Raw genomic sequence first — 21440 nt, 5'->3', positions numbered from 1 at the left:
AAAAAATATTCACACATTGTAGTAACCTAGTTTCTTTTACAGGAGAGTTTAAATACTGTTTAAGGTGATTTCCAGGCTATTGTACTTTCTGAAAGGTCTCTTATTTTACTCACTTGGAGCCCACAATCCTTTCACATCTTTCCAGCTGTGAATCTGACAGATTATATCACAAAGGTCCTTTCCCCCCCTCTTTTTTCACTTTCCTCATGTTCTACTTTTGGAAAGACTGAATTTCTTTTAAGTCATAATACAGTATGAATAATTGAGCTTCCTTCACTGCTAACCAGCATTCCCATCTTTGAAGTTTTTCTCAGAAGTCTTTATACAAAAACATCCTCACAATACACGTCTACAGTCTGTGCTCCCTTCGATTAAAAGGCATGTCAACATCAGGAGTGGATTTCAATAGATTCACGGTGTGACAGAGGCCCAGGCTACAGTCATAGCCATGGCTGAAGGTATTACAGCTTCAAGCTGCCATATCACTTCCAAGAAATGTGGGAAAACAGTGCCATCAGTTTATGAGCACTTCTGCTGACAATTCTGATGATGACACTTCAGAGGCTGTTTGTACTGAAAATAATTGAATCATCATCTGACTCACTTTCAGAAACCTGACTAAATTACATGAATTATGGATGTGCTATATCAAAATACGAAGCACTTTTAGCAAATCCTTAAAGATATTCCCTCTGAAGATGTGTTGCAACCCAAGGATCATGTTCCAGTTTCAGTTGCAATACACAGATTTTCAAAACTAATTTTCCCATACTCAGAGCAAAGTTAAATTGCATTTGCTCTCAGAGTTTTCGTTACCTCACCTGTGTCCATCTTCAGATACCTGAACAGGTTGGAATACTTGGTTTCGCAGCAACACTAAAAACTTACTTTTCACCTTCTTTGGTCAGGATGAAATTGTCAATAACTACTACATTTTTGAGAACATATGATGGGCTCTGTGGTACATGCAGGTTTTAGTGGGAAAAAAAATACACCAGGATTTGTCCTTGTCTTGAGTGTGCCCCAAGAGCTTAAAAGTATAGCAGAGCCAACCATCCCACAGGATTTTTACAAATAATGACACCAGTAGTGTCAAAGGGATGGGAAATAGAGCAAGACACAGAGTATGAGGACCCCACCACATCCTGACCATGGAGATGACTGGACTCCTAGCCCAGATTTAACAATATTTAGCTGTAAAAGAAGTTGCCTCAAATACACATTGCCCCTAATTAGGTTTCTTCTGCATAAAATTAATATGCTTCTCGGACTCATTGTTTAATTCAGTGCTGCTGATTCATTTTCCTGGACAGGGAAAACACCTGTTTCGTTTCAGACTTCTGGAAGAATCACAGAAAACCACCAGTAAAACAGATTACATAGATATTGGAGTATCAATATGTGTATGAATTTGGCTTGCAAAAACCTCTGTGTGCTAACCCCTCTTACCATTACTCATTCTTGCTAAGGTATCTGTGTGTGCTAAGAAATTAGAAAATGTGAAACAATTCCCTTACAGCAAAATAGAACCACCTTGATCCTACAGGTGAAGTCTTACTCCTCTTCCATGAAGACCAACAAACAGAGAGATTGCTCTTTGGACCCTCCCCCAGCCATCCACTGCTATGCATCATCATCTACTTAGGATGTGATTTTCCATCAGTTCTAGATACATCAAGTCAGGACAGGTGAGGTGTCACCCTTTCTCTCTTTACTCTCCTCTCTGTGTGTTCACATCACCTCTTTTTTGCCCGATTAGTGGTCATGGTTCACATGAAACAATTCAGAGATGTTCTGGTAACTAGAATAACTAACTGAAAAAAAAAAAAATCCCGAAAACCATCCAAACTCAAAAACCTACACAGCTTCCTGGTTTGCCTGAGCAAATCCTGACTCAAGTTTCCATGCTAGCTGCGTGCCTAGAGAGCTGTTGGAAAGAGCCAGACAACTGCAGTCCAGACATCAATCAGCATATACTGCTGTGGAACTGCACCCTTAAGTACATCAGAGCATGCAAAGGAAAAATTTTACACAGAATACAAGGTTAAGTTTATCTTGACGCTGGTGGCTATAATGTTTTAAATCCCATTTTTCTCCAGAGCTATTTCTCCTCTCAAAGACATATGTGTGGTCATTAATAAGGGGAAGCTTTTCCAGCAGAGAACACTGAGACCTCAGCTCTTGTATAATCCCATGTTGGTGAGTTCCTGTAGTACAGAAATTTCACACCACCAGTTGCCTCTTTGGTGTGTCATAAATGTTCCTCCCACTCTGTTATTAAAGAGTTAGAAATAGAAACTGGAAAATAAAGGGAAAGAATGAGTTGTTCTGTTCTTTCTTGTTTGTAGAGACTGACTCCAAAAAACCCCGAGTCTCATGACTTTTAGTTTTCCATTAGAAACTGATTCTGTAATCATTAGAGATCAAAGCCAGTTTTTTAACATAAAGCCATTTTTAACATTGAAAAATTCATAAAGCATGTAAAGCAAGAATGAATTTGCTTTAGCCAGGTATTGACCCTCCATATAATCTCTTCAAAGGGATCTGGGAGTCACTTCCCAGAATAATGCCCCAGGGAAATGACAAGTGCAGTGATAGGTTGCCTTTACTTATTGTTTTGTTTTAATAAAGAAATCTGATTCAACGCTTTGCATATCCCATGAATGTCCCCAGGGCAGATAGAGATGAAAAACATAAATTTCATTTTCTACTCATTCCAGAGATGCATTAATACGTAAAAGATGAAAACTAACTGTAATTCTGATATATATTTTTAGTGTCCTCTCTTTCGTCTCTCATACTGGAATGTGAGTTTTGGTTCTAACTCACACCTGGATGGGGAATACTGTGTATGCTGTAACATAACTCTGATTCTGAGCTCTGTCTAAAGATGTATTTGTATCACCTTCAGGAACTGTTGAATTTCAGGACACTCCCCCTGTTATGCCCCACTCGAGTCCCATTGATGCCAATGATCAGTTGTGCAGCCCCGCTGTCAGTAGTCCTGCTCATTTCAAAGGTATCACACAACATCATCTTATATAAAGCTCCAGTCTGGTGTCATCAGAGGATCTGTAACCTATGAACTTACCATAGTTTCATTTCTTCTTACAAGCAGGGATCAAACTTAGCTATAAGTAGCTGATGCATCATGCTAATAGTCTAACTAAAATTATGATAATCAAGGGCACAAAAATCAACCATGGGAAGTATCAAGTTCCAGAGAGCACTAATGAGCTTTAATGTCCTTGACCAGCCTCATCTGGGAGCTCCACCCACCTACATGGATCCAGGAGCTCTCTTTAAGATCACAGTTGAGGCTTTGGTCCCTGCCTGAACTATGCTGGAGGAGTACCAGTCTCCAGTTCAAAAACAACTGTCCCTGGCCACAAAGATCCTTGATCCAGACCTCAATTTGCAGACTGTTTTCCTGGCTTGCCCTTAGCTCTGCCTTCTCAGCTGTGGACCTGCAGCATGATCACAGATCCACCCTGCTTTGGGATTTTCTTGGTGCCCTGCTTGCCTTCCCTGAGGGAGCAAGAAGGCAATGAAGTAGGACTACACAGTTCTTGACACGTGAGTTTTACATAATTATTCACTAAATTGTCTAATCTCAGAAAGTCTCAGCATGTACAGCAAAGAAAGGCATCACTCTGCTTTCCAGTAATTCTGCAAGAGAACCCTGATGCAGTTTGAGGATGTGGACATTCACCAGTTAGCATAGAAATATGCAGATTGGTAGAAGGAACAGGGCTCTAAGTGGTCCAGCTTTCACACTTGACCTGGCAATCCATCACATGTGACACTATTCTGTCAAATAGCAGCATATGTTTATGCAAAATCTGCTCTAAAGTATGGCAAAACGTCAGAAAAAGAAGTGAAAAGTCTAAGTTAGCCTTGGCAGGAATAAGTGTTATATAGTGACTGCATTTAGCTGATAAGGAAGGAAAGGAAGAGGAAATAAGACAGTATATTATATTAAAGGTGACAACTCTGTATGATACAGGAGCCTAGACCTCATCCTTATCAGCTGCTGAAAATGACAGTTGCCATGCAGAATCTGGAAGGAAATCAAGTATATGATGATTAGGAGGGGGAGTGCAATGAAAAAATCCAAAAGGGAGGCAAGGGAGAGGACAAGTGGACAGTGAGACATCCTAACCTTCAAGAGAGACTAAAGCTTATGTGATGGAAAAAGTGAAGACCAGAGTAAAAAAGGTTCTGGGATTACTGATGTGAAAATAAAACTAATAATTGAGGCTGAGGACAAAAGACAAGTTAAAAAGGAGAAACAGAGTGCAACCTAACATAAAATGTTGAGGACTTGCAGAGACATGGCCTACTGAAGGGCTCTCAGGATCATATACAAATTACAGCACACATAATGAGGCATCTTTGCACTCAGCTGAAAAAAAAAAAGGCAAGCTGATGGCATTTTGTGCAAATTTCTACTAAGTGATAAAATTGCAACAAGTAGTAAAAAGTCCTAGCTCACGTACCTGAGAAGAAAGCTTCTGGAGCTCAAAGACTTAAGCAAGCTGGGAACAGAAGGGAGAACACTGAGAGTTGAGGTGTCAAGAAAAGCTAAGGTCAAAAAAAATACTGAGTATGATATTAGTCTGATGTTCTGCCAAGGCAGCTGGAACCACTTCAGGAAGGCTTTCTCCACTCCTCTGCTCTGACTACATGCCACTGAGTACACATCAGAAATGGCCATTCATAAGGTGGTTGTGGCTCCTATTTCTGTGCTATTCAGCTGCCATAGGAGAAACAACTCTAATGTCACAAAAATTCTTAATGAAACTTATAAAAAATCCATGCAAATGGAAAACTGCAGAGGGTAAAGCTGTTCTTTGCCACAACCGTTTCTGTCTTGGAACATCCTTGGTTCCCACAACACATCTCTTAACCCAGAAATAAGAAACCTGTTCCACATGGATCCTTGTCAGCTGAGATAAGAGAGGAAAATCCAAGCTTGCTTTGTTTATAAAAGCCTTACTTTTCTCTGCTTGGGCTTGAAGAGATACTTGCTGACATCTGAGTTCTGATAAGATGAAGTCTCCAGAAGAAGGTGGACACTAAGCAGTACTGCAACATAGCACTCTCACTGGAGTCAAGAAGGCACTCAAAATGAGCCACTTCCAAAGAAATTAGTAAAGTGACAAAAGCCAATTGCAGAAATAAGGCTAATAAGCAGAAAAAAATGCCCAGTGTATGAAAACTGGATGTGACAGAGAGAAGGTTTCTTGGGAGCTCCTTGAAACTCCGGCTGGGTAGACGGATCCCTTTTTTCTGTTGATCTAGATTGTTTCATATGGAACTGTACAATGCTGCAAGTAAAGGGGTCTCGTTTCATGGAGAGGCACTGTCAAGAAACTGAAGTTCACTCACAGACTTTTTGTTGGAAGAGGATCAGTGCTGTCACACTTGACTCCTCAAGACCTGACAGGTCTAATTTCAGGTCCTTTGACTGCATTCAGTCTAAGGAAAGGCACTCTACTGTACCCCCAATAAGAGAAATTTAATTTCCCACTGCCTCTGCACATCAAGTCAGAATGCCAAACTTTTGTAGGGCACTGCACAGTGCACTTTCAGGTATGTCCTCACAATGCTTGCTTAATGTCAACTGTGACAAATTAGACAAATATAAAATCTTTTAAAGTGCCAAATCGTAGCCTCAGAACAGAAGCTTCTGGAGACTTTAGTGAAGGTCCACAAACACAGCTTAGCTTCCTTGTAATAAGCACTTCTATCTCAGCCCTTACGGTTAGGACATGAAGTTAATGAATACCATTTTAACTTTGTAAACTCAAGAAGGGCAGTATAAAAGTGGGAAAAGGAATTCCAGTCTTTCACAAGGCAGAGCAAGACAAACTGCAGTAGGATACCTCCCACCTGGGTGTTGCAAAACAACATGGATGAATAAATAGGCTGAAGTGTGCATACATCAGGATACCAAGCAAGTTATTTGCATCTGATGAATCCAAGATGCATCTGTAAGAATGGATGGACAGGCAGATCTCTCAGGCTGCTTCCAACTCAGCTAGTCAATCTACACCATATGCAGATTACCTAAATGGCTCCAGGGATGTCTGCATCAGCCAGTCGGTGCAGTCTCCATTAGAGATTTCAGCGCTAGCTGTGAGCAGGCTTGTAAGCCAATACAGCACTCAGTGAAATACTAGCTTAGGTCTTGGAAGCAATACAGATGTCTTCTTTAGCCTATATTCATTCATTTGCTTGTCTCTACCTTCTGGAGGCAGCTTTCTCCCTTAATATCTGTTCAAAACAACGACCTCCTCTACCCAAAACAAAACAAGAAGTCCACAAGACACATCTGCAGATAACAAATTCATGTACTTTGCAGGCTGAAAAAGAAATATAGCTCTCTTAAGGGAATGGGAGTATCCCTGAAATTTTATTGCAAAATTGGAACATTTATTAAGTTTTTGTAAATGTATGGTTGTTGTACATTCTTAAAGAGTTTGAAGCAAATGGTTTTACAATACTATTCAGTTTTTTGCTTATATAAATATACTACTTGATATTTATATTTGCTCTGGTCTATTTCTATAGTAATTGTGGAAGGTATGGCAATGCATCTACTGTTAGACAACTTTTAAACAACTATGTGTATTATTTCACTCAGCCTCTCTCTGCATTCAATTCACAAACATTTGAAATTACAGTAAAGGCCAAAAAAATATAATGGATGGAAGCCATACTGAAAACAATGAGGTAGCCAAACTAAGCTCCCCAAAGCAATCTAATGCACCACACTGAATATCTATGCTTGTTGTAAGATGAGCAGCGTGATAAACACTACCTGCAAACTGAAAATTATCATCAAATCCCACCCCCATTGCACCATAAAGCCTGAGAGGAAAAACAGAGGTTCGACTTGGTATTTCTAGCAGACTAAAACAGAACCTCTCAGGAGTCATAGATGTGTTCCACTTGAGATGAGGTGTGGGACCCTTCACCCTTGCTAATTCCCTGTGATTTAAATCGTGCAGTCTGACTTATTATACCAGAAGCTTACATTTAATGCCTTTATTAATTAGAAAAATTAATATGTTTAAAAATGTAAGCATTTAACAGTCTTACCAGGGTCGGCCACACCTTCCTGTCACTGTTGGGGAATGGGACAAGTTCCCATATCACTGTTTGTTTCTAGGCGCAGCACCACCTTTTCGGTTATACTGAATGGGAAATCCCTGATAGCGAGATGACGCCCTTTAGTTTGCTCTTGAGGGAAAAGGCACTGAAACCTCCTACAGACTTTTGGCATCATGCACCCAGGTAATGCAATGCAACAGCAGTCAGCCACACCTCCAGCTACACTGTGGCTATGCTCAGTATTGATTTTCTGAAAAGCTGGGTTGGGCAAAAGAGGTGTATGAGATTGCACTGCAGAAACCAAAAGGAAACCTAGAACTTAAGGAATTTCACAGAATGGCACAAAAAACTCAAAACCTTAAAAAAACACCTAAATAAATAATTTTTAAATCACATTTTTGCACCTATTATTTTGCACCACTGGAAATACTGTGCAGGGTAATGTTTCTGCTACAAATTTTGGCATGTTTTTTTGTCCTCTTGGCTGTTTTGTTACATTCAGATATTCACACTCCACAGTGCAAACAGTTTCTTTTTTTCCAAAGCAACAGGCTTTGACCAGGAGTCAGCTAACCTCTCTGAGACTAGCAGCTGGAAAGTGAAATAAGTATTACTGACACCATTAGTTTGTGCATCTGGCCTTGGGGTTTTGTTGCTGTTGGGGTAGGGGGTTTTTTGTTTGTTTTGGTTTGGGTTGGTTTGGTTGGTTGGTTTTGGTTTTTGGTTTGGCTTTTCTTTTTTTTTCTGTTCCCAGTTAGAGATTGCTAACTAGTTAGCTCTGTGCAGTTTCTTTCTCCCACCATTCATACAGAAAATTCTCACACTGTCCTTTTGTAATCCTCTGTTGACACTTGAATATGATCTGATTTCCAGGTGCTTCTCTCTGCTCCCTTCCTTCTGCTCTACATTCAGATCAAAATAAAAGCAGCCTATTTGTTGACCCCAATTACAATGCAAAAACTGTATGGGATAGACTGAAAAAGGATGTTTCTGTTCTGACCCAAAGATACCACCTTGCAGGGAAATGTGTGCAATAAAGTATACCAGTTCAAGTTTCCCTTTTCACAGTTTTTAAAAACATGCATGCCATTAATACACGTGCTCAAGGTTCTCCATGGATTCTGTTAAATCACAGAGCTGGATTCAAATTTGTTTCTGCTTCACCCTGGGAATTCTTTTTTGCAAACCAGTACATGAACCCACTTTGGAGTCTAAAGCAGCAGGTGCCATGTTCAGAGGAGGGAGAGAGATGCATGCACTTTGTAAAAAGCCAAGTAAAAATTGCTGCCATTTAGCATAGGGAGAATTTAAATTTAATTCCATTAAAAGCAGGGAGAACAAGCAGTGTGTGTGCACAGGCTGGCAGCAGATGCATGTGCGCTTACCTCAGCCCACTGTTTGGCTCTTCATCGGAGGAGAAGGTGCCGTTGCAGATATTGCTGAAGGAGTGGCTGGGCTTCAGCTTGGGTTCCTCACAGTCTGAGGCAGGCTCTCTTTTCTTCCTCTTGCTGAAGAGCTTCTTGAAAGGCTGGAATTTGCCTGCCTTTTTCTTGTCTGCGGATGACAAGACAGAGCAGCGCGGGGCTGAGGGACGCGGCTGGCAAGCACACGCCGCGGCAGCAGGTTCAAAGGAGGAATGAGGTCAAAGAGCAAGTCACCAGCCCGGAGCAGCCCAGCACTTGAGATGTAAATGCCGGGCTGCAACTTGCTGTTGATGCGTCATATTGACAAAGCAAAGGAAAGTGCACTAAACATCTGTTCTTGGGTTTAAGGATCTGTTTGGAGGTGTCAGCACAGCTGACCACTTCGATGAACAGAAGAGATAATTTTGCATAGCCAGAATGTAACACTGCAGCTCATTTTTAGGCTTTACACCACAGTTTTGACCATTTTACCAAAAGACAAGCATTGCTTTGGTTACCCCACTTTGGAAGGTTCTGGATCCTCTGCCTTGAATTAGAAGCAATTGAAACCAACCAGCTGTGTTTTAGTTATGTGTCTTCATAACCAGACAAGACAATTTATAAATGAACAAGCAAAACAGGATAAAGTTCTGTTGCTTTGCTGCTGGGTTACTTCAATAAACATCCAGCTTTATATCAGGAAAGTCAATATATTTCTCTGACTTTTTCCCCCCAGGTGACTGAGGACAAAATTTGACCAAGCATTTCTTCCTTGAGACACTGAAATTTTCAAAGCTACACCAAAAAAGCATAGCAAAACACAAAACAGACATGAAGACAGAAACAAGAAATAAAAAACTTAACCAGGAAAAAAAAAGTAACTTTTTTTTCCACCAAAGACTGGAGAAAATAAAGGTAGCTTTCAGCTACTATCCCCACAACTATTCAGAAGAAGTACCATGATTTTCTTGCTAGCCACTGTCAAGAAAAGATTAATTTCTCAGGGCTGGGATGCATCAAAGAATATCTGAAACATAATAACGTTTAAAAAGAGTTTTATTTCTTTTCTACTTCACTTTAATTTTGCATTGAATCTACTTGGAACAAGCTAGTTTGTTTTTTTTTAAAGAAAACCCAACTCAGCCCCCTATCATAATCTAATTTGAGAAGCATCATTTTGTACTGGTGGCAAATATTTTCATAAGATCTTTAAATTCCTGTATGTGCTTTTCTCACAGTCTGTGTGCATATGCACTGCTTCAGCATGCTCCACTCTTCCTATGGGCTGTGGCTCAGCAGAAAGCAGCGGTTTGGTTGGAAAGTATATGGAGGCCCCTGTAGGAACATTTGACCGGGAAACTTGGACAATCTTATATAATGCAATAGCACTCTTCAGTTCCACATTAGGTTTTACACTCCACTCTGCTATACCTGAGCATGGCAAAGCCAAATCTGGGTAACACTCCTTTGTAGTTGCTGGAGGCATAGCTGCAGAGTATTCAGAGAGAGAAAATGTGCCCAAGCACATTGTGATCTGCCTGCTTCCTGTGGTAAGTGGTTTCCAAACCAGCATGGTGCCAGAGAGCCCGAATTGAACTCAGAGTGGGATCAAACTTACACAAAGTGAATCTATCTGTACCTGATTACAGATGAGGTAGGACACGTAGACTGAAATGATGAAGTCAAAGACGCAACAGATAGTAATTCTGCATTTCCTTTAAAGATCCCTAAAAAGTTCTTACAGATATAATTCCTCACTTTGGGCAGTCAAGACACACAGCATTTGTGCGACTTGGTTAAGACAACAACGCATCCCAGTAGCAGCATAAAGATAAAAAGCTGAATTCTGAACCTCAAATTCAGGCCCAGCATTAGAATTTTTTGATTCAGAATCACTGACCCACAATGAGCAGATGAGAAAAACAACAAGCGCTGAAGCAGCAGTTTTACCAGGGTAGAAGAAAAAGGGGTACTCAACCTCTCCCTCAGCTCTGCTTTCCATAAGCTGACCAACTCACATCTCCAGCCAGACCAATTTTTTGCTGCTGAATTCTGACTTTGGAGAAATATATTCTTACATGAAACCCCTAACAGACAGGCAGGCAGTCATGCAGAGAAATAGAGAAATTATTGCTCTTGGCCAGAGCTGATCCAACCCTTCACACACCTCAGAAACTGACTGGAAAACCCCATAAATCAAATGGTAGAGTATACAGAAGAGAAAGCATCAGCACTGGACACAACACTGGGTGAAAGACCTATTTGTCCACAGTTCCCACCTTGCTTGTTTGTTCCGCCTTCTTTGAAAGGGAAGACTGTGCCATGCCCTTTCTGCTGGTTAATGCAATTTACTGCATAAATCAATTCAACTACAGCATTTTTAAAAAAAGGTTCTTAGCATGTCATTCATCCCCATTAGCCTTGTCCCCTCCTCTTCTGGAGGTCTTCAGATATAACTGAATTTCCTCATTGACTCTAAATCTACTGTACTGATTCACCAACTATGAATCTAGGTGTTGAACAAATATAACAGGTCAACACAGTTTTCATTTCATGAAAATGGGTGAAAGCCAACACTCCTATCTCCAGCCAAGATCTGCTTTTCTCTATATGATTTAACATGTCCCTTAGCTGTTTCTGCTGCATACCCCATCATCACAGTTGTCACATTACTAAGCATGAATTCTTTAAATTAGGCTTTGTGATTCATTCCAAAACCAATGAACACCCTTCCCTGCGCAGGCTGCGCGCACTGTTCCCCATCCTGCCAGCAGCCTGCCCTTCCAGGTATCTAAGGAAGGAATGCCTGACCACTAAGACAAAGTCTGTTTACGTAAATTTTTCACAAGATTTTATGGAGGAATTTACCCCTATAGGGTAAAATGCTTCAGTAAACCAGTAAAACAAGTACAAGGAATCCAAACATCAGCAATGCAACAGACAATGCCCTGCACAAAAGCCTTTTGCATCTCTAATGCTCAAACACAACTCCTCCCTTCCATCCATCTCTAGTGTTGAGAAAAAAAAATGGGATAGGAAATGCTGAAGGTTAGGACACCCAATGCTGTCAACTTGCAGCAAGGACAGCTGCTGGAAGTGCCAGGAAATAAGTCTGCTTACATGGACCATTTGCTTTTCTCCTTAATCACTTGAATGGGAATCCTGTACATCCAGCCCCAGGAGACCAAGGGAAATTAGTAATTAAATGTTTTTTCCTGTCTGTTTGACAAGTCTATCTTGTTCAAATCACTGTAAACAGTTAACAGTAAATCAGTTTTGAATCACAGAATAACATAAGGTGTGAAGGCGACAGATAAACAAGTTTGGATACACTAGCTAGAATAACACAGCACAGATGGTACATGCTCCCATCTCAGCTATCAGAAGACTAGCAGAACAGATTAGAATAATCTTTAACCTGTCATATAATTTGTCAGATGCACGAAGACACAGTGCCTAACATAGAGCCAGCAGAGAGCATCAGTATCATGAAGGTAGCACATGGTCCTTCCACTCCCAGTGACAGAAGGGAGCAACTTCTCTCATGCTCTCTCTTTCATGCTCTCCAAGAAAGATGAAGGCGGGTGCAATGGGCATTACTGCCAGTAAATCAGTCACAGCCTTTGGACTCCAGCTGGCAAAGTCTTATCAATGTGCCAGCTGAAAATTCCCCATAAGACATCTTGTTATTAAACTGCTCGAATGTCACCCAAATCCATTGGGATTCCTAGGCTTAATTCCTCCTTAATCCATCCCATCAAAACCAGCACAGAGTCCTCAACACAAGCACAGGTCAAACAAAGACTTAACTACCACACTTCGAGAGGGAAGAAATTTAAATGACTGGAAAGAGAGTGAGCAGTGTATCCCAGAAAACAGGATCAATGCAGGGGTGAGGTTATGCCAGTGGATGGGAGAGAGAAGATGCCAATGTCATTGGAAATATCTGAAAAATAATTTTCAAGCAAAGCAAGCTTCACATAGGAAACAGAAAGACTCACATAATCGCAGAAAAGACAGCTAAATATTTAACAAGGTGTAGGTTCCTTGCTTTTCCTATTTGCTGCAGTGCTGGGGGCACTCACAGTTCTGTGGGTGAGGAAACCTGCAGGGCGAGACCTCTCCAAGCACAGCTGACCAAGCGCATGCATCAGCTGGTAGGTAGGAAGATGATCGTTGAGGGGAAAAACAAATAAAACCAGGATTCATAGCGTCATTTTAAGTTACTGTGGCCAGGATTTTTCAAGCCCCAGTTTTGAAATGGGATTTGCAGAGATTTCACAGACTTTATTGCTCATTATATGAGATGCAGCATCTGTCTGTAACACTTCTCCTAGAATGAGATATTGCACAGGACCTCTCTCCAGAAGAATGTGTTCCTTGTTATTGAATTTAATGGCTACAAAATATGGTGTAATAAGCTAGATTAATGAGAATATAAATTATTAAATTGAATAGAAATTTCTATAAAGAATTGAGAGAATGAAAATCCATGTGCATGCATCATTAAGAACTGCGTGGCAGAGAGAGGGCACGTGGATTACTGGTCTGCAGGCTCAATACAGCAGCCAAGGCAAAAAAGGGAACTAAAAGATATTAAGAGGGTAAGTTGACTGACATCTCTAATTACATCTCTACAACAGAAAAAGGCTGTTATGAAACACAATGCCAGTAAAAAAACCCACCTTGATTTCAAGCTAATGATATTTCTTATTGATGTTCTTTTTAAAATAACTCAGGATGTATCCACTACAGTAAGCAGTGCCCTGCTGAGCTCTGGGTTGGCCATGCACCTGCACAAACTTGTTTGCTTTTCAGGTCCCCATCAAAAAGCCACCCTTCCCTCCCCCTTGCCCAGTCTGTTCTCACAGGCCATAGAGCTTCTCTGTACAAATCAGGATTGACACTTGCCTCCAGCTTTCCCACCCACTCCACGACTTGGCACATCCATTTCTATGAGTCCCCAGAGATGCTCGTTACTGATATAAATTTGCAGCACTCCCTGGAGAGGTGTTTCTACTCCTCCAGGAAAGGAAAACAAATTGTTTGGGATCATGGAGTAGCCTCTGCTCCACTTAACCATGCTCTCATGTTTTAAAATAGGTGTGAGCTCCTGTACCTGTTGTAGTTCATCAGATTTCACAGGGAAAATTGGTTTCTGGACATTTTCTGCCTTCATGACCTGCCCTCAGTCCATTGCCCTCTCTTCCACATGTAGCTAAAAAGAAAGCTGGGGTTGACAGATGAATATATAGATGCAGTCTAGATATACAAAGCAGAACAAACTAAAAGAGCCCAAAGAAACATTTAAGAGAACACGCACAGAATAAAGATTGACATAAAAAAAGACTGACATTCAGATTCAATAATGTAACTTCCCAGCTATGAATTCAACTCTGTGAGACATTTAGTGATAGCACATAAAACTCATAAAGTGGATAGTATGCAATAGTCCCATGCTGACAGAGATGAGATGAGATAATATGACCTGACATCAAATCAATACCTGAGAAACATTAAATAAACACAATATTGAGAGGGATCAAAAGCATTAAGTTGGTGTAGCCACAGTGGTCTAATGAAACACGCAGGCAAAGAAAAGGAAAAATAGCATGCCAATGCTTGCCTGTTTTTCCAAGAGTATCAAGTGATCTTACAGAGATACTATTTCTTGCAAACCTTGTCCCACAGAGAGGATGAGGTATTCTTGGATTACCTGATATAAACTAGTAATACTACCTAAAGTATCCATAACACAGCAAAAACAAATCTTATTTTCCAGAAACATCTATTTTCCCTTGCCACCTGCAGACACAAAAACATTTCCATAAACAAAAGCTGATTTTTTGATTTTTCTTCCTCCCAAAGACTGTATCTTCCACAGAAACCATATGTAGCTGAGATAGTCAGCTGTTTGGAGACACATATGAATTATCATAATAGAGTCCATTAATGTTCAAACACCATCTAGTACACTTTATCATCCGGAGCAGGGAAACAGATATTTCAACACTTCTCTTGATACACAACAAGGAAATAACAGGGAAAGTGAAAAGTTACGTCATTCACTTAAAGGCAAAAGGATTTAACCTCTACTACATGAGATTTGCCTCAGTGGTCCTTACAAGCAAGAAACAAATACAAATGGAGAGGAGGAGTAAAGAACAGTTTAAAAATGTTCAGATGACATTTTAGATGACAACAGAAGAACCAGAGCTGAGTAAATACTGGTCCTCTCTCCTGTGAGACTAATTCTTTAGTCTCATTTACTCCGGCAAGAGTCTCACTTCCCTTCATTGCTGAGCTCCTGTTTTCCTCTTTTCCCCATCTATAAATTAAAGTCTTCCCAGTCAGACTTTGTATTTCTGTATCTCTGTTTTATCATTTATCACAATGAGTGGTCCTTGAAGTCAGAAAGCCTCATTTACCCAACGGTTTGTTTTAACATTGACATCCTGCTGCCTTAATCCATCCCGCTGACACCCTTGGGCAGCACCTTTGGGATGGAAAAGACACCACCCTCCAAAAAACACAACCAGACTTAGAGCAGGTAGGTCACTTTGGGAATGTGTGAGGTAGGCCGGGGATAGTACGGACTCCCAACAGGGAAGACAGTATGAGAAGATCAGTATAAACTTTTTCAAGAGAAAGCCCCACTTACAGGTTACACAGTGAGTAGCCAGGGGGTTTAAAGCAACTTGGGAGATGCATCCTGAGCACAGTGACAACAGGTAGCAGAGTTCATACATAAAAGGACATTTGCAGAAGTGTTAAGTTAATGGGATAGATGTTACTGAGGTGCTGGGCTGCATTGCAGAACACATGCAATAAGATAGAACCAGCTTATTATAGCTCCTGGCTCAGTGATGCATGTGAGACTTTTAGAAAGGAATGGACCACAAAAGGTTCTGATTCACCAACAAAACATTCATTCATTATGCAACAGAAGGGAGAAAATTACTAGGGCAAGAATTATTAACTCAAGGTATTAATGACAGGAGACCCTTTTGGTATGCTGGGTTTTATCTGAGGTTTCCAGAGATGCATTGAACACCTGAGGTCAATGCAGTAAAGGGATGTTGGCTTATTATTTCCTTCTCAGAGAAAAAAAACCCTGTAAAACATGGGTTTCCCTTAGGAAGTTAATTTCTTACATGGAACAATTCCTGTTTGAAAGCGTTTAAAACCTATCCTGGCCACACTGCATATGAAAAGATAAACTCTCAAAGGCCAAGCGACTTCCCTGAGGCCCTGCTGCAGAGCAGTCCAAAGTCCAAGGAGTAAAACCTGCACTGGACAAACAGCTCCCCACTGCCCCTCCCCAGCTGCTGGCAGTCATTTATACCTCGTCAAGGCTTTGTACAAGCTGCTGACGGATCAGGATTCTACACTCAAATCACTATTTCTAAGATCATTTTTGCATGGGATTGTGTTTCATGAAGTTTTTCCTGCCCCTGCAGCCCTAGAATAAGTCCTGTATTGCACTGGTCAACACTTTTGGATCCATACAATTTCCAGTTTTCCATCGGTGAGAGAAGGAGTATTTCATCCTCACAGAAACTACTGGTTTACCACAGAAAATAGAAAATGTTAATTTTCATGAAGGTAGCGTGAAACTCATAGACCAAACCTCCTCAGAGATAAGGCAGAAGTGCCAACAGCATGCTGCTGAATTCTATTGATAAGACAAACCTGAGAAGTATCCTGACCTCCAAAGACAGTCAGAGTGCCAGGCCAGAAGGACTGGATGGCTGGAGGACTGGGATAACAGAAATGAGAGGCAATGCTGCAGTATTATGTACAAACTCATTTGTTTAGGGTATATTGTTCAAACATTCTTCTAATAACTTGGCCCAGATCAGCTAGAAATGTGCAAGAAGACAGACGTCTGGCCACACCAGCTGATCACAGGATAATTATAAACCAGCAGTGTGGTGCTGCTACAAAAATTAAATGTCATCCTATGGAAGGGGCTCCTGGGACTGACAGGGGTTACTATCCAAGCAACGGGGTGGAGACCCAACTTACTAATAAATCATTAGGAGCTCATAAATCAAGGCTGTAAGCAAGCAGGTACATCCAATATATTTTAGATTGGGATTTGGAATTTTTCCTTCTTTTATGGTGGAAACAACAAACTAATACATTGCTGAGTCATTTTGACACAGAACAATTGTCTCTTGAACGTCACATAAAAGCAACATTATTGGATAAAAATTTCATGTCGTGGTGCAAAATCAGATGTATTATTTCTGCTTTTGCTGCCTAAGACAAACTGAAACCAGTAAGGACATAGATACTGTGACATACAGCAGCTGCAAGCACTAAAACTAGTAATATAAGGAACACTTTCAAGGCAGTATCCTGCTCAGAACAATAACAGCCAATAATTGAAGAAAAACAGCAGATAAAAATGGCTTTTTTGGTTGTTGTGACTGGTGAGTATCAAAGAATTACTTCAAACTCAGTGAAATCTTATAAAATTTTACAGTTTTGACCAATTTATAGGTATCTAAGAGATAAAAAATTTGGAATATTTTTTGTCTGATCTTTGAGAACTAACAATATTCACTTCATAGAATATTCAAATAGATGTATTTTACCATCACATTTATTTGGCTAACACTGAATATACAAACATATAACACTAATGAGTAGAAGCAGTGCTATTTTAAATGCCAGTCAAGTAAGATTTCTACTACAAATATAAATATAAAGGGCTCTTTATAAGTTCTGTAATATCAAAATAGAAAAAAACCCAAGCTACTACAGTGATGCTAAGTGAAATCTCCCCCTATCTGTTCTATTTTATGATGCTAGAATAAAATTAATTACTCATGAAGAAGCAAAATTAAAAAGAAGAGAAGCAGCCATAAAGAGATGACACTCGAGCATTTATAAACTTAAACATTTCAAAAATATCTAAAATAATTCAAATATAAAATGGCCTTTTCACAAAAGAACAACTCTTTCTATCCCTGAACTAGGAAAACCAGACATTTCCTTTTGAAACATCTTTCCTTTAGGCAGTGGGAACAAAAAGAAAAAAATCTGTTCCCTATTTTCATGCTGTTTCGCTTCCAGGCAAGGATTTGCCAGGCCAGGATGTGACTGATCACACTCATCACACACCATCTCACTGAGCAGAGATTACAAAGCATTATCACCAGTAAATCGGGAAATATATCAAATTTAGCCACACAAGCTGGGCATGATTAAACTTTGCTGAGAAAGAAGATGCTGCTTTTTCTACAACATACCTGCCCACATTGGAGTTTATTTACCATGTACTATGTCCCAGAATGAAACAGAATGGAGGGGACTCAGATGGCCAGGCAAAGCACAAGACCTTTTGTGCTAGTGCGGATGGTTAAATGTAACTACCATTAAGGGAAATTAATGATTGTATGCAGTTTGTAAACCTTGGAAGGACACTGGGAGCATAGGCTGTGTCTGTTGTACTCTGAGGAACTACAGCAGCCCTGACACCCAGGGGACCAGCCAAGTGTTATATCTCACGATGCAATATCATCCCAGAAAATGTCACTTGTACAGGGCGCTTTCTGGCAGATCAGGTACCCTCCACCTGTTCCAGTACAACAGCAAGAACAAGGAACAGAAATTCCTCTCCTGGTACTAACTAGTGCCAGGGTCTGTTTGTCAAGCAAGAATGGAAGCTGGAGTCACTTTCAGCAGCTCTGAACACTTGTTCTACTAGGTGCTGAGACACATTTTGGATCCCTGCAAGCAGCTTGGTACAGGAATTGGTGCCCTGCCTGTCCAGTCAAGGGAAGCTCACAATGAGAGTCAGGGGAAGCCCGTGCTGACCAAACCGTATTTAGCTCCCTTCCTTAACTGCTTCTTGACACCTTGCATAAACACACCTGATACCATTCCCACACTTGTAAAATCAAGATTCAAGAGCACTTGCTGTGAAAGAAATTGCAGAGAGCAGATTTGGGAATGGGCTGGGAGCAGAGGAGAGAGGTAAAACATTCACCAAGTTTTAACCGTTTTTATTTGCTTTAAATGTATTCCTATCTAGGCTACAAGCATTCAGCTGAAGCAGTATTTTTCCATCTCTGTAAAGACGAGAGATGGGTTACAGCAGTACACGCAATCTTTAAAGAACAGTAACAGTACAAATATAATAAACAAGCTGAAATAAAAGTTTACAAAAATAATCAGTTTCCATTATGTGACCAGTGGCCTCAAGAGATGCCCTCATCTCTCTCATTGACACATTTTGATGCTAAAATACTGCAAAGCACCTGAAAGCAAATTCAGGTTGCACTTCTTGAAAATTTCCTCACATGAAAGTTTCTGAAAGATTTGTCAAATATGAGTTTGGTAACCAACGTAGCTGTTGCTTTGCCCTGTGGGCACAGAGAAGGCAAAAACTAACACTTACAGCTAAAAGTCCTAAGTGAAGAGAATAATCATCCCAGTGCTCCTTGTTGGCCCTCTATCAGATCCTGAGATCCTCATACCAGGTTTTCTTCTACATTGTCAGAAAAATCCTGATGCTCTAAATGACTGTGCTAATCTTGATACCTCTTTAAACAGTTGAGCTAAAGTCCAAAAGCCATATGTGCACTAACACCCACCCAGGACAGTCAGAGGAAAGAACCACTTAATTTAGGTATATGAAATGACAGCACTGTCAGTTATATGAGGGTAACTTTGCACAGTGTAAAGTTAAGCCTAGGCTTCTCCCACCTCTTTATCCCATCTTCTTCACTTTTTAAGACTAAGTCTTACATATTACATGGAAGAAAGAAAGATGCCAGTTGTGCAGCAGAAATACACAGCATTGTGGTGATGCAGAGAAGCATTTTCTCCAGGAGGGTATGTCTCAATTACAAGAGAAACCACATTCCCTCCTTTTAATTTTCCTGCTTTTCTACCATGGATTATTTGGAGCCAAACCATAAAATGAATAATCACACAATATCAGAACAAAATAGGAGAGTCTCCAAATATTCTATTTTTTTAGTTTGGCTTCATTTATCATATGTGTCTCTACCTGATGGTAGAGAGATGACATATGTCACAGGGTATAGATTGTTCATACTGTGTTTGCAGAAAACATTACTCTGAACAAATGTAATTTGATCTGATTTAGTCACAGTTAATGTTGAGATTAAACTCAACATATATGAACAGATATTGAGTTTAAGTGTTTCAGACTGTAAACTGAAAATTATCTGATGACAACTAATCTGCAGTACCACCTGAGAATTCACTGGTTTGCTGATGTTAAATGAAGATGAGCAGATCACTGATGAATCTGGAAGAAAACCCCACCTGGACAGAACACATACAACTACCTGGCATTATAAATATCCATATTCATTAATGGGAGGGCAGTTGCTACTTGGAAGGTGCCAGTTTGGAAACCACAGTCAAGCATGTGACTATAAAGTGTTCAAATACATGTACTTGGTTTTGGTAAACTGATTCCTATGAGGGCATCACCCATCACCCATATTGTATCCTAAAGCTTCAGTAATGGTAACACAGTCCTGATAGCATTGTGTAATAGGATAACCACGTAATCAAAAAAGGGAAAATAAGAGAGCAGTGAGATTTCACTACTTTGTAACAAAAGTTATTTGAACGGCTTTTAAAAATACAATAATATTTTTTACTAAGTTCTTCCAAAAGCAGAGGGAAGTTTTTCCCATTTTTTTCAGCACAAAGTGGAAGGAGACACTGGATAGGAGCTGAAACAGATTATCTATCTGTAACTGTTCGTCCTTGAGGTGCCTTGGTGACATGTACATCCGTGGAACTGAAAATAGTTTTTGTTCCACGATACACAGGGGGAAAAGCAAGGTGGCTGGAAGTCCCCTGAGGTTCTGACGGGCAAGGGCAAAGTGGCCGAGGCAGCCTTACAGGGCTTTGCTCTCCTCTGCTGGAATGGGCTCCATGCCATAACTAGTAAGTTTTGAGGACCTGACCTCATTGTAAACAACTGTGTCACTCTGTCCTGCCCTCCTGGACCATGCCATCAGACTGGTAAGGTTTGTTTGTGCACCTGTTCTTCAGGATGCCCCAAGCACCCTCTCCAGAGTCAACCTCTTATTATCCTCCGGCACTCCAGTTGTCAGCTGGGGCAAGTGTAGCCAAAGAGCAGCTGGTCATCCCTGCTTTAGGCTATATTGTGAAAAGGGACAGGCACTCTGTTCTATAGATTAAAGAGGACACCTCATTTAGGGAAACAACATTCCAGAATAAGAATTAAATTTCTTCTGTCATGGGAGAAAAGGAACATGAAGAGATTGTATCTTTGGAGTAAGGAGACAAGATTTTAATCTCACTATATGATAAGAAACCAGTAGACAAGAGGACAGAAGTCAACTGTGTTGAGATATCTAATTAGTTCATGAAGCATTTTACTAGAGTATAATTTTGTATGTGTAACAAAGCAAAAGGTACTAATTAATTGCAACTCATTAAGTGCAAGTTGTTTAATAATTAGGAAAAATGAATGCAGGCATGCCAAGGTTGGTACAGACAAGAATTCCATATAGCTGAGTGTTGCATTTCCAAGAGCAGCCAGTCTGCTCAAGAAGCAGAGGAGTAATTTGAAATTCAACCTTTACCCATGGGGTCAATTTTTTTTCCCAACTTTTCTGAAAGAAATCTTAAAGGACAAAGATAATGAATGCCTTCGCAACAAATGACTGGATTAGACAATTAGTGTCTGTCTCCACCCATGAGCAATTAAAACTTCATGTTCTATGTATAGAAAGCATTGCTATCCCATGTAGAGTGCTCATGGATATATAAATCATCCATATTCATGTTCTCGTCTTTTAGAGTTCTGCTAATACTTATGCAGAATCAAGGTAAGTCAGTCATACTCATCTCTTTGTAAATCGTATGCTTCTTAGGGAATCAGAAACAAACATC

At 40.3% G+C, this 21440-nt stretch overlaps 1 protein-coding gene across 19 annotated transcripts in view; it reads right to left on the bottom strand.

The window, feature by feature from the left end:
• Positions 1-21440, bottom strand: part of CRACD (capping protein inhibiting regulator of actin dynamics) — a 125019-nt gene that overhangs the window by 27217 nt on the left and 76362 nt on the right. For 18 of the 19 annotated variants that reach the window (XM_051790272.1, XM_051790267.1, XM_051790282.1 and 15 more), the window contains one exon: positions 8505-8673. The exons of the other annotated variant lie outside the window; for it this stretch is intronic. In XM_051790272.1, coding sequence (XP_051646232.1) covers positions 8505-8673 — 169 coding nt within the window. The remainder of the gene's footprint in view (positions 1-8504; positions 8674-21440) is intronic. 19 annotated transcript variants of the gene reach the window in all.

This window comes from Manacus candei, unplaced genomic scaffold (genome assembly GCF_025592945.1).
Source record: "Manacus candei isolate 608988 ecotype Guabito, Panama unplaced genomic scaffold, ASM2559294v1 h1tg000028l, whole genome shotgun sequence".
NCBI lineage: Eukaryota > Metazoa > Chordata > Aves > Passeriformes > Pipridae > Manacus > Manacus candei.
Note: the sequence above shows the minus strand (reverse complement) of the source record. Positions and strands in the feature narration are given on the sequence as shown.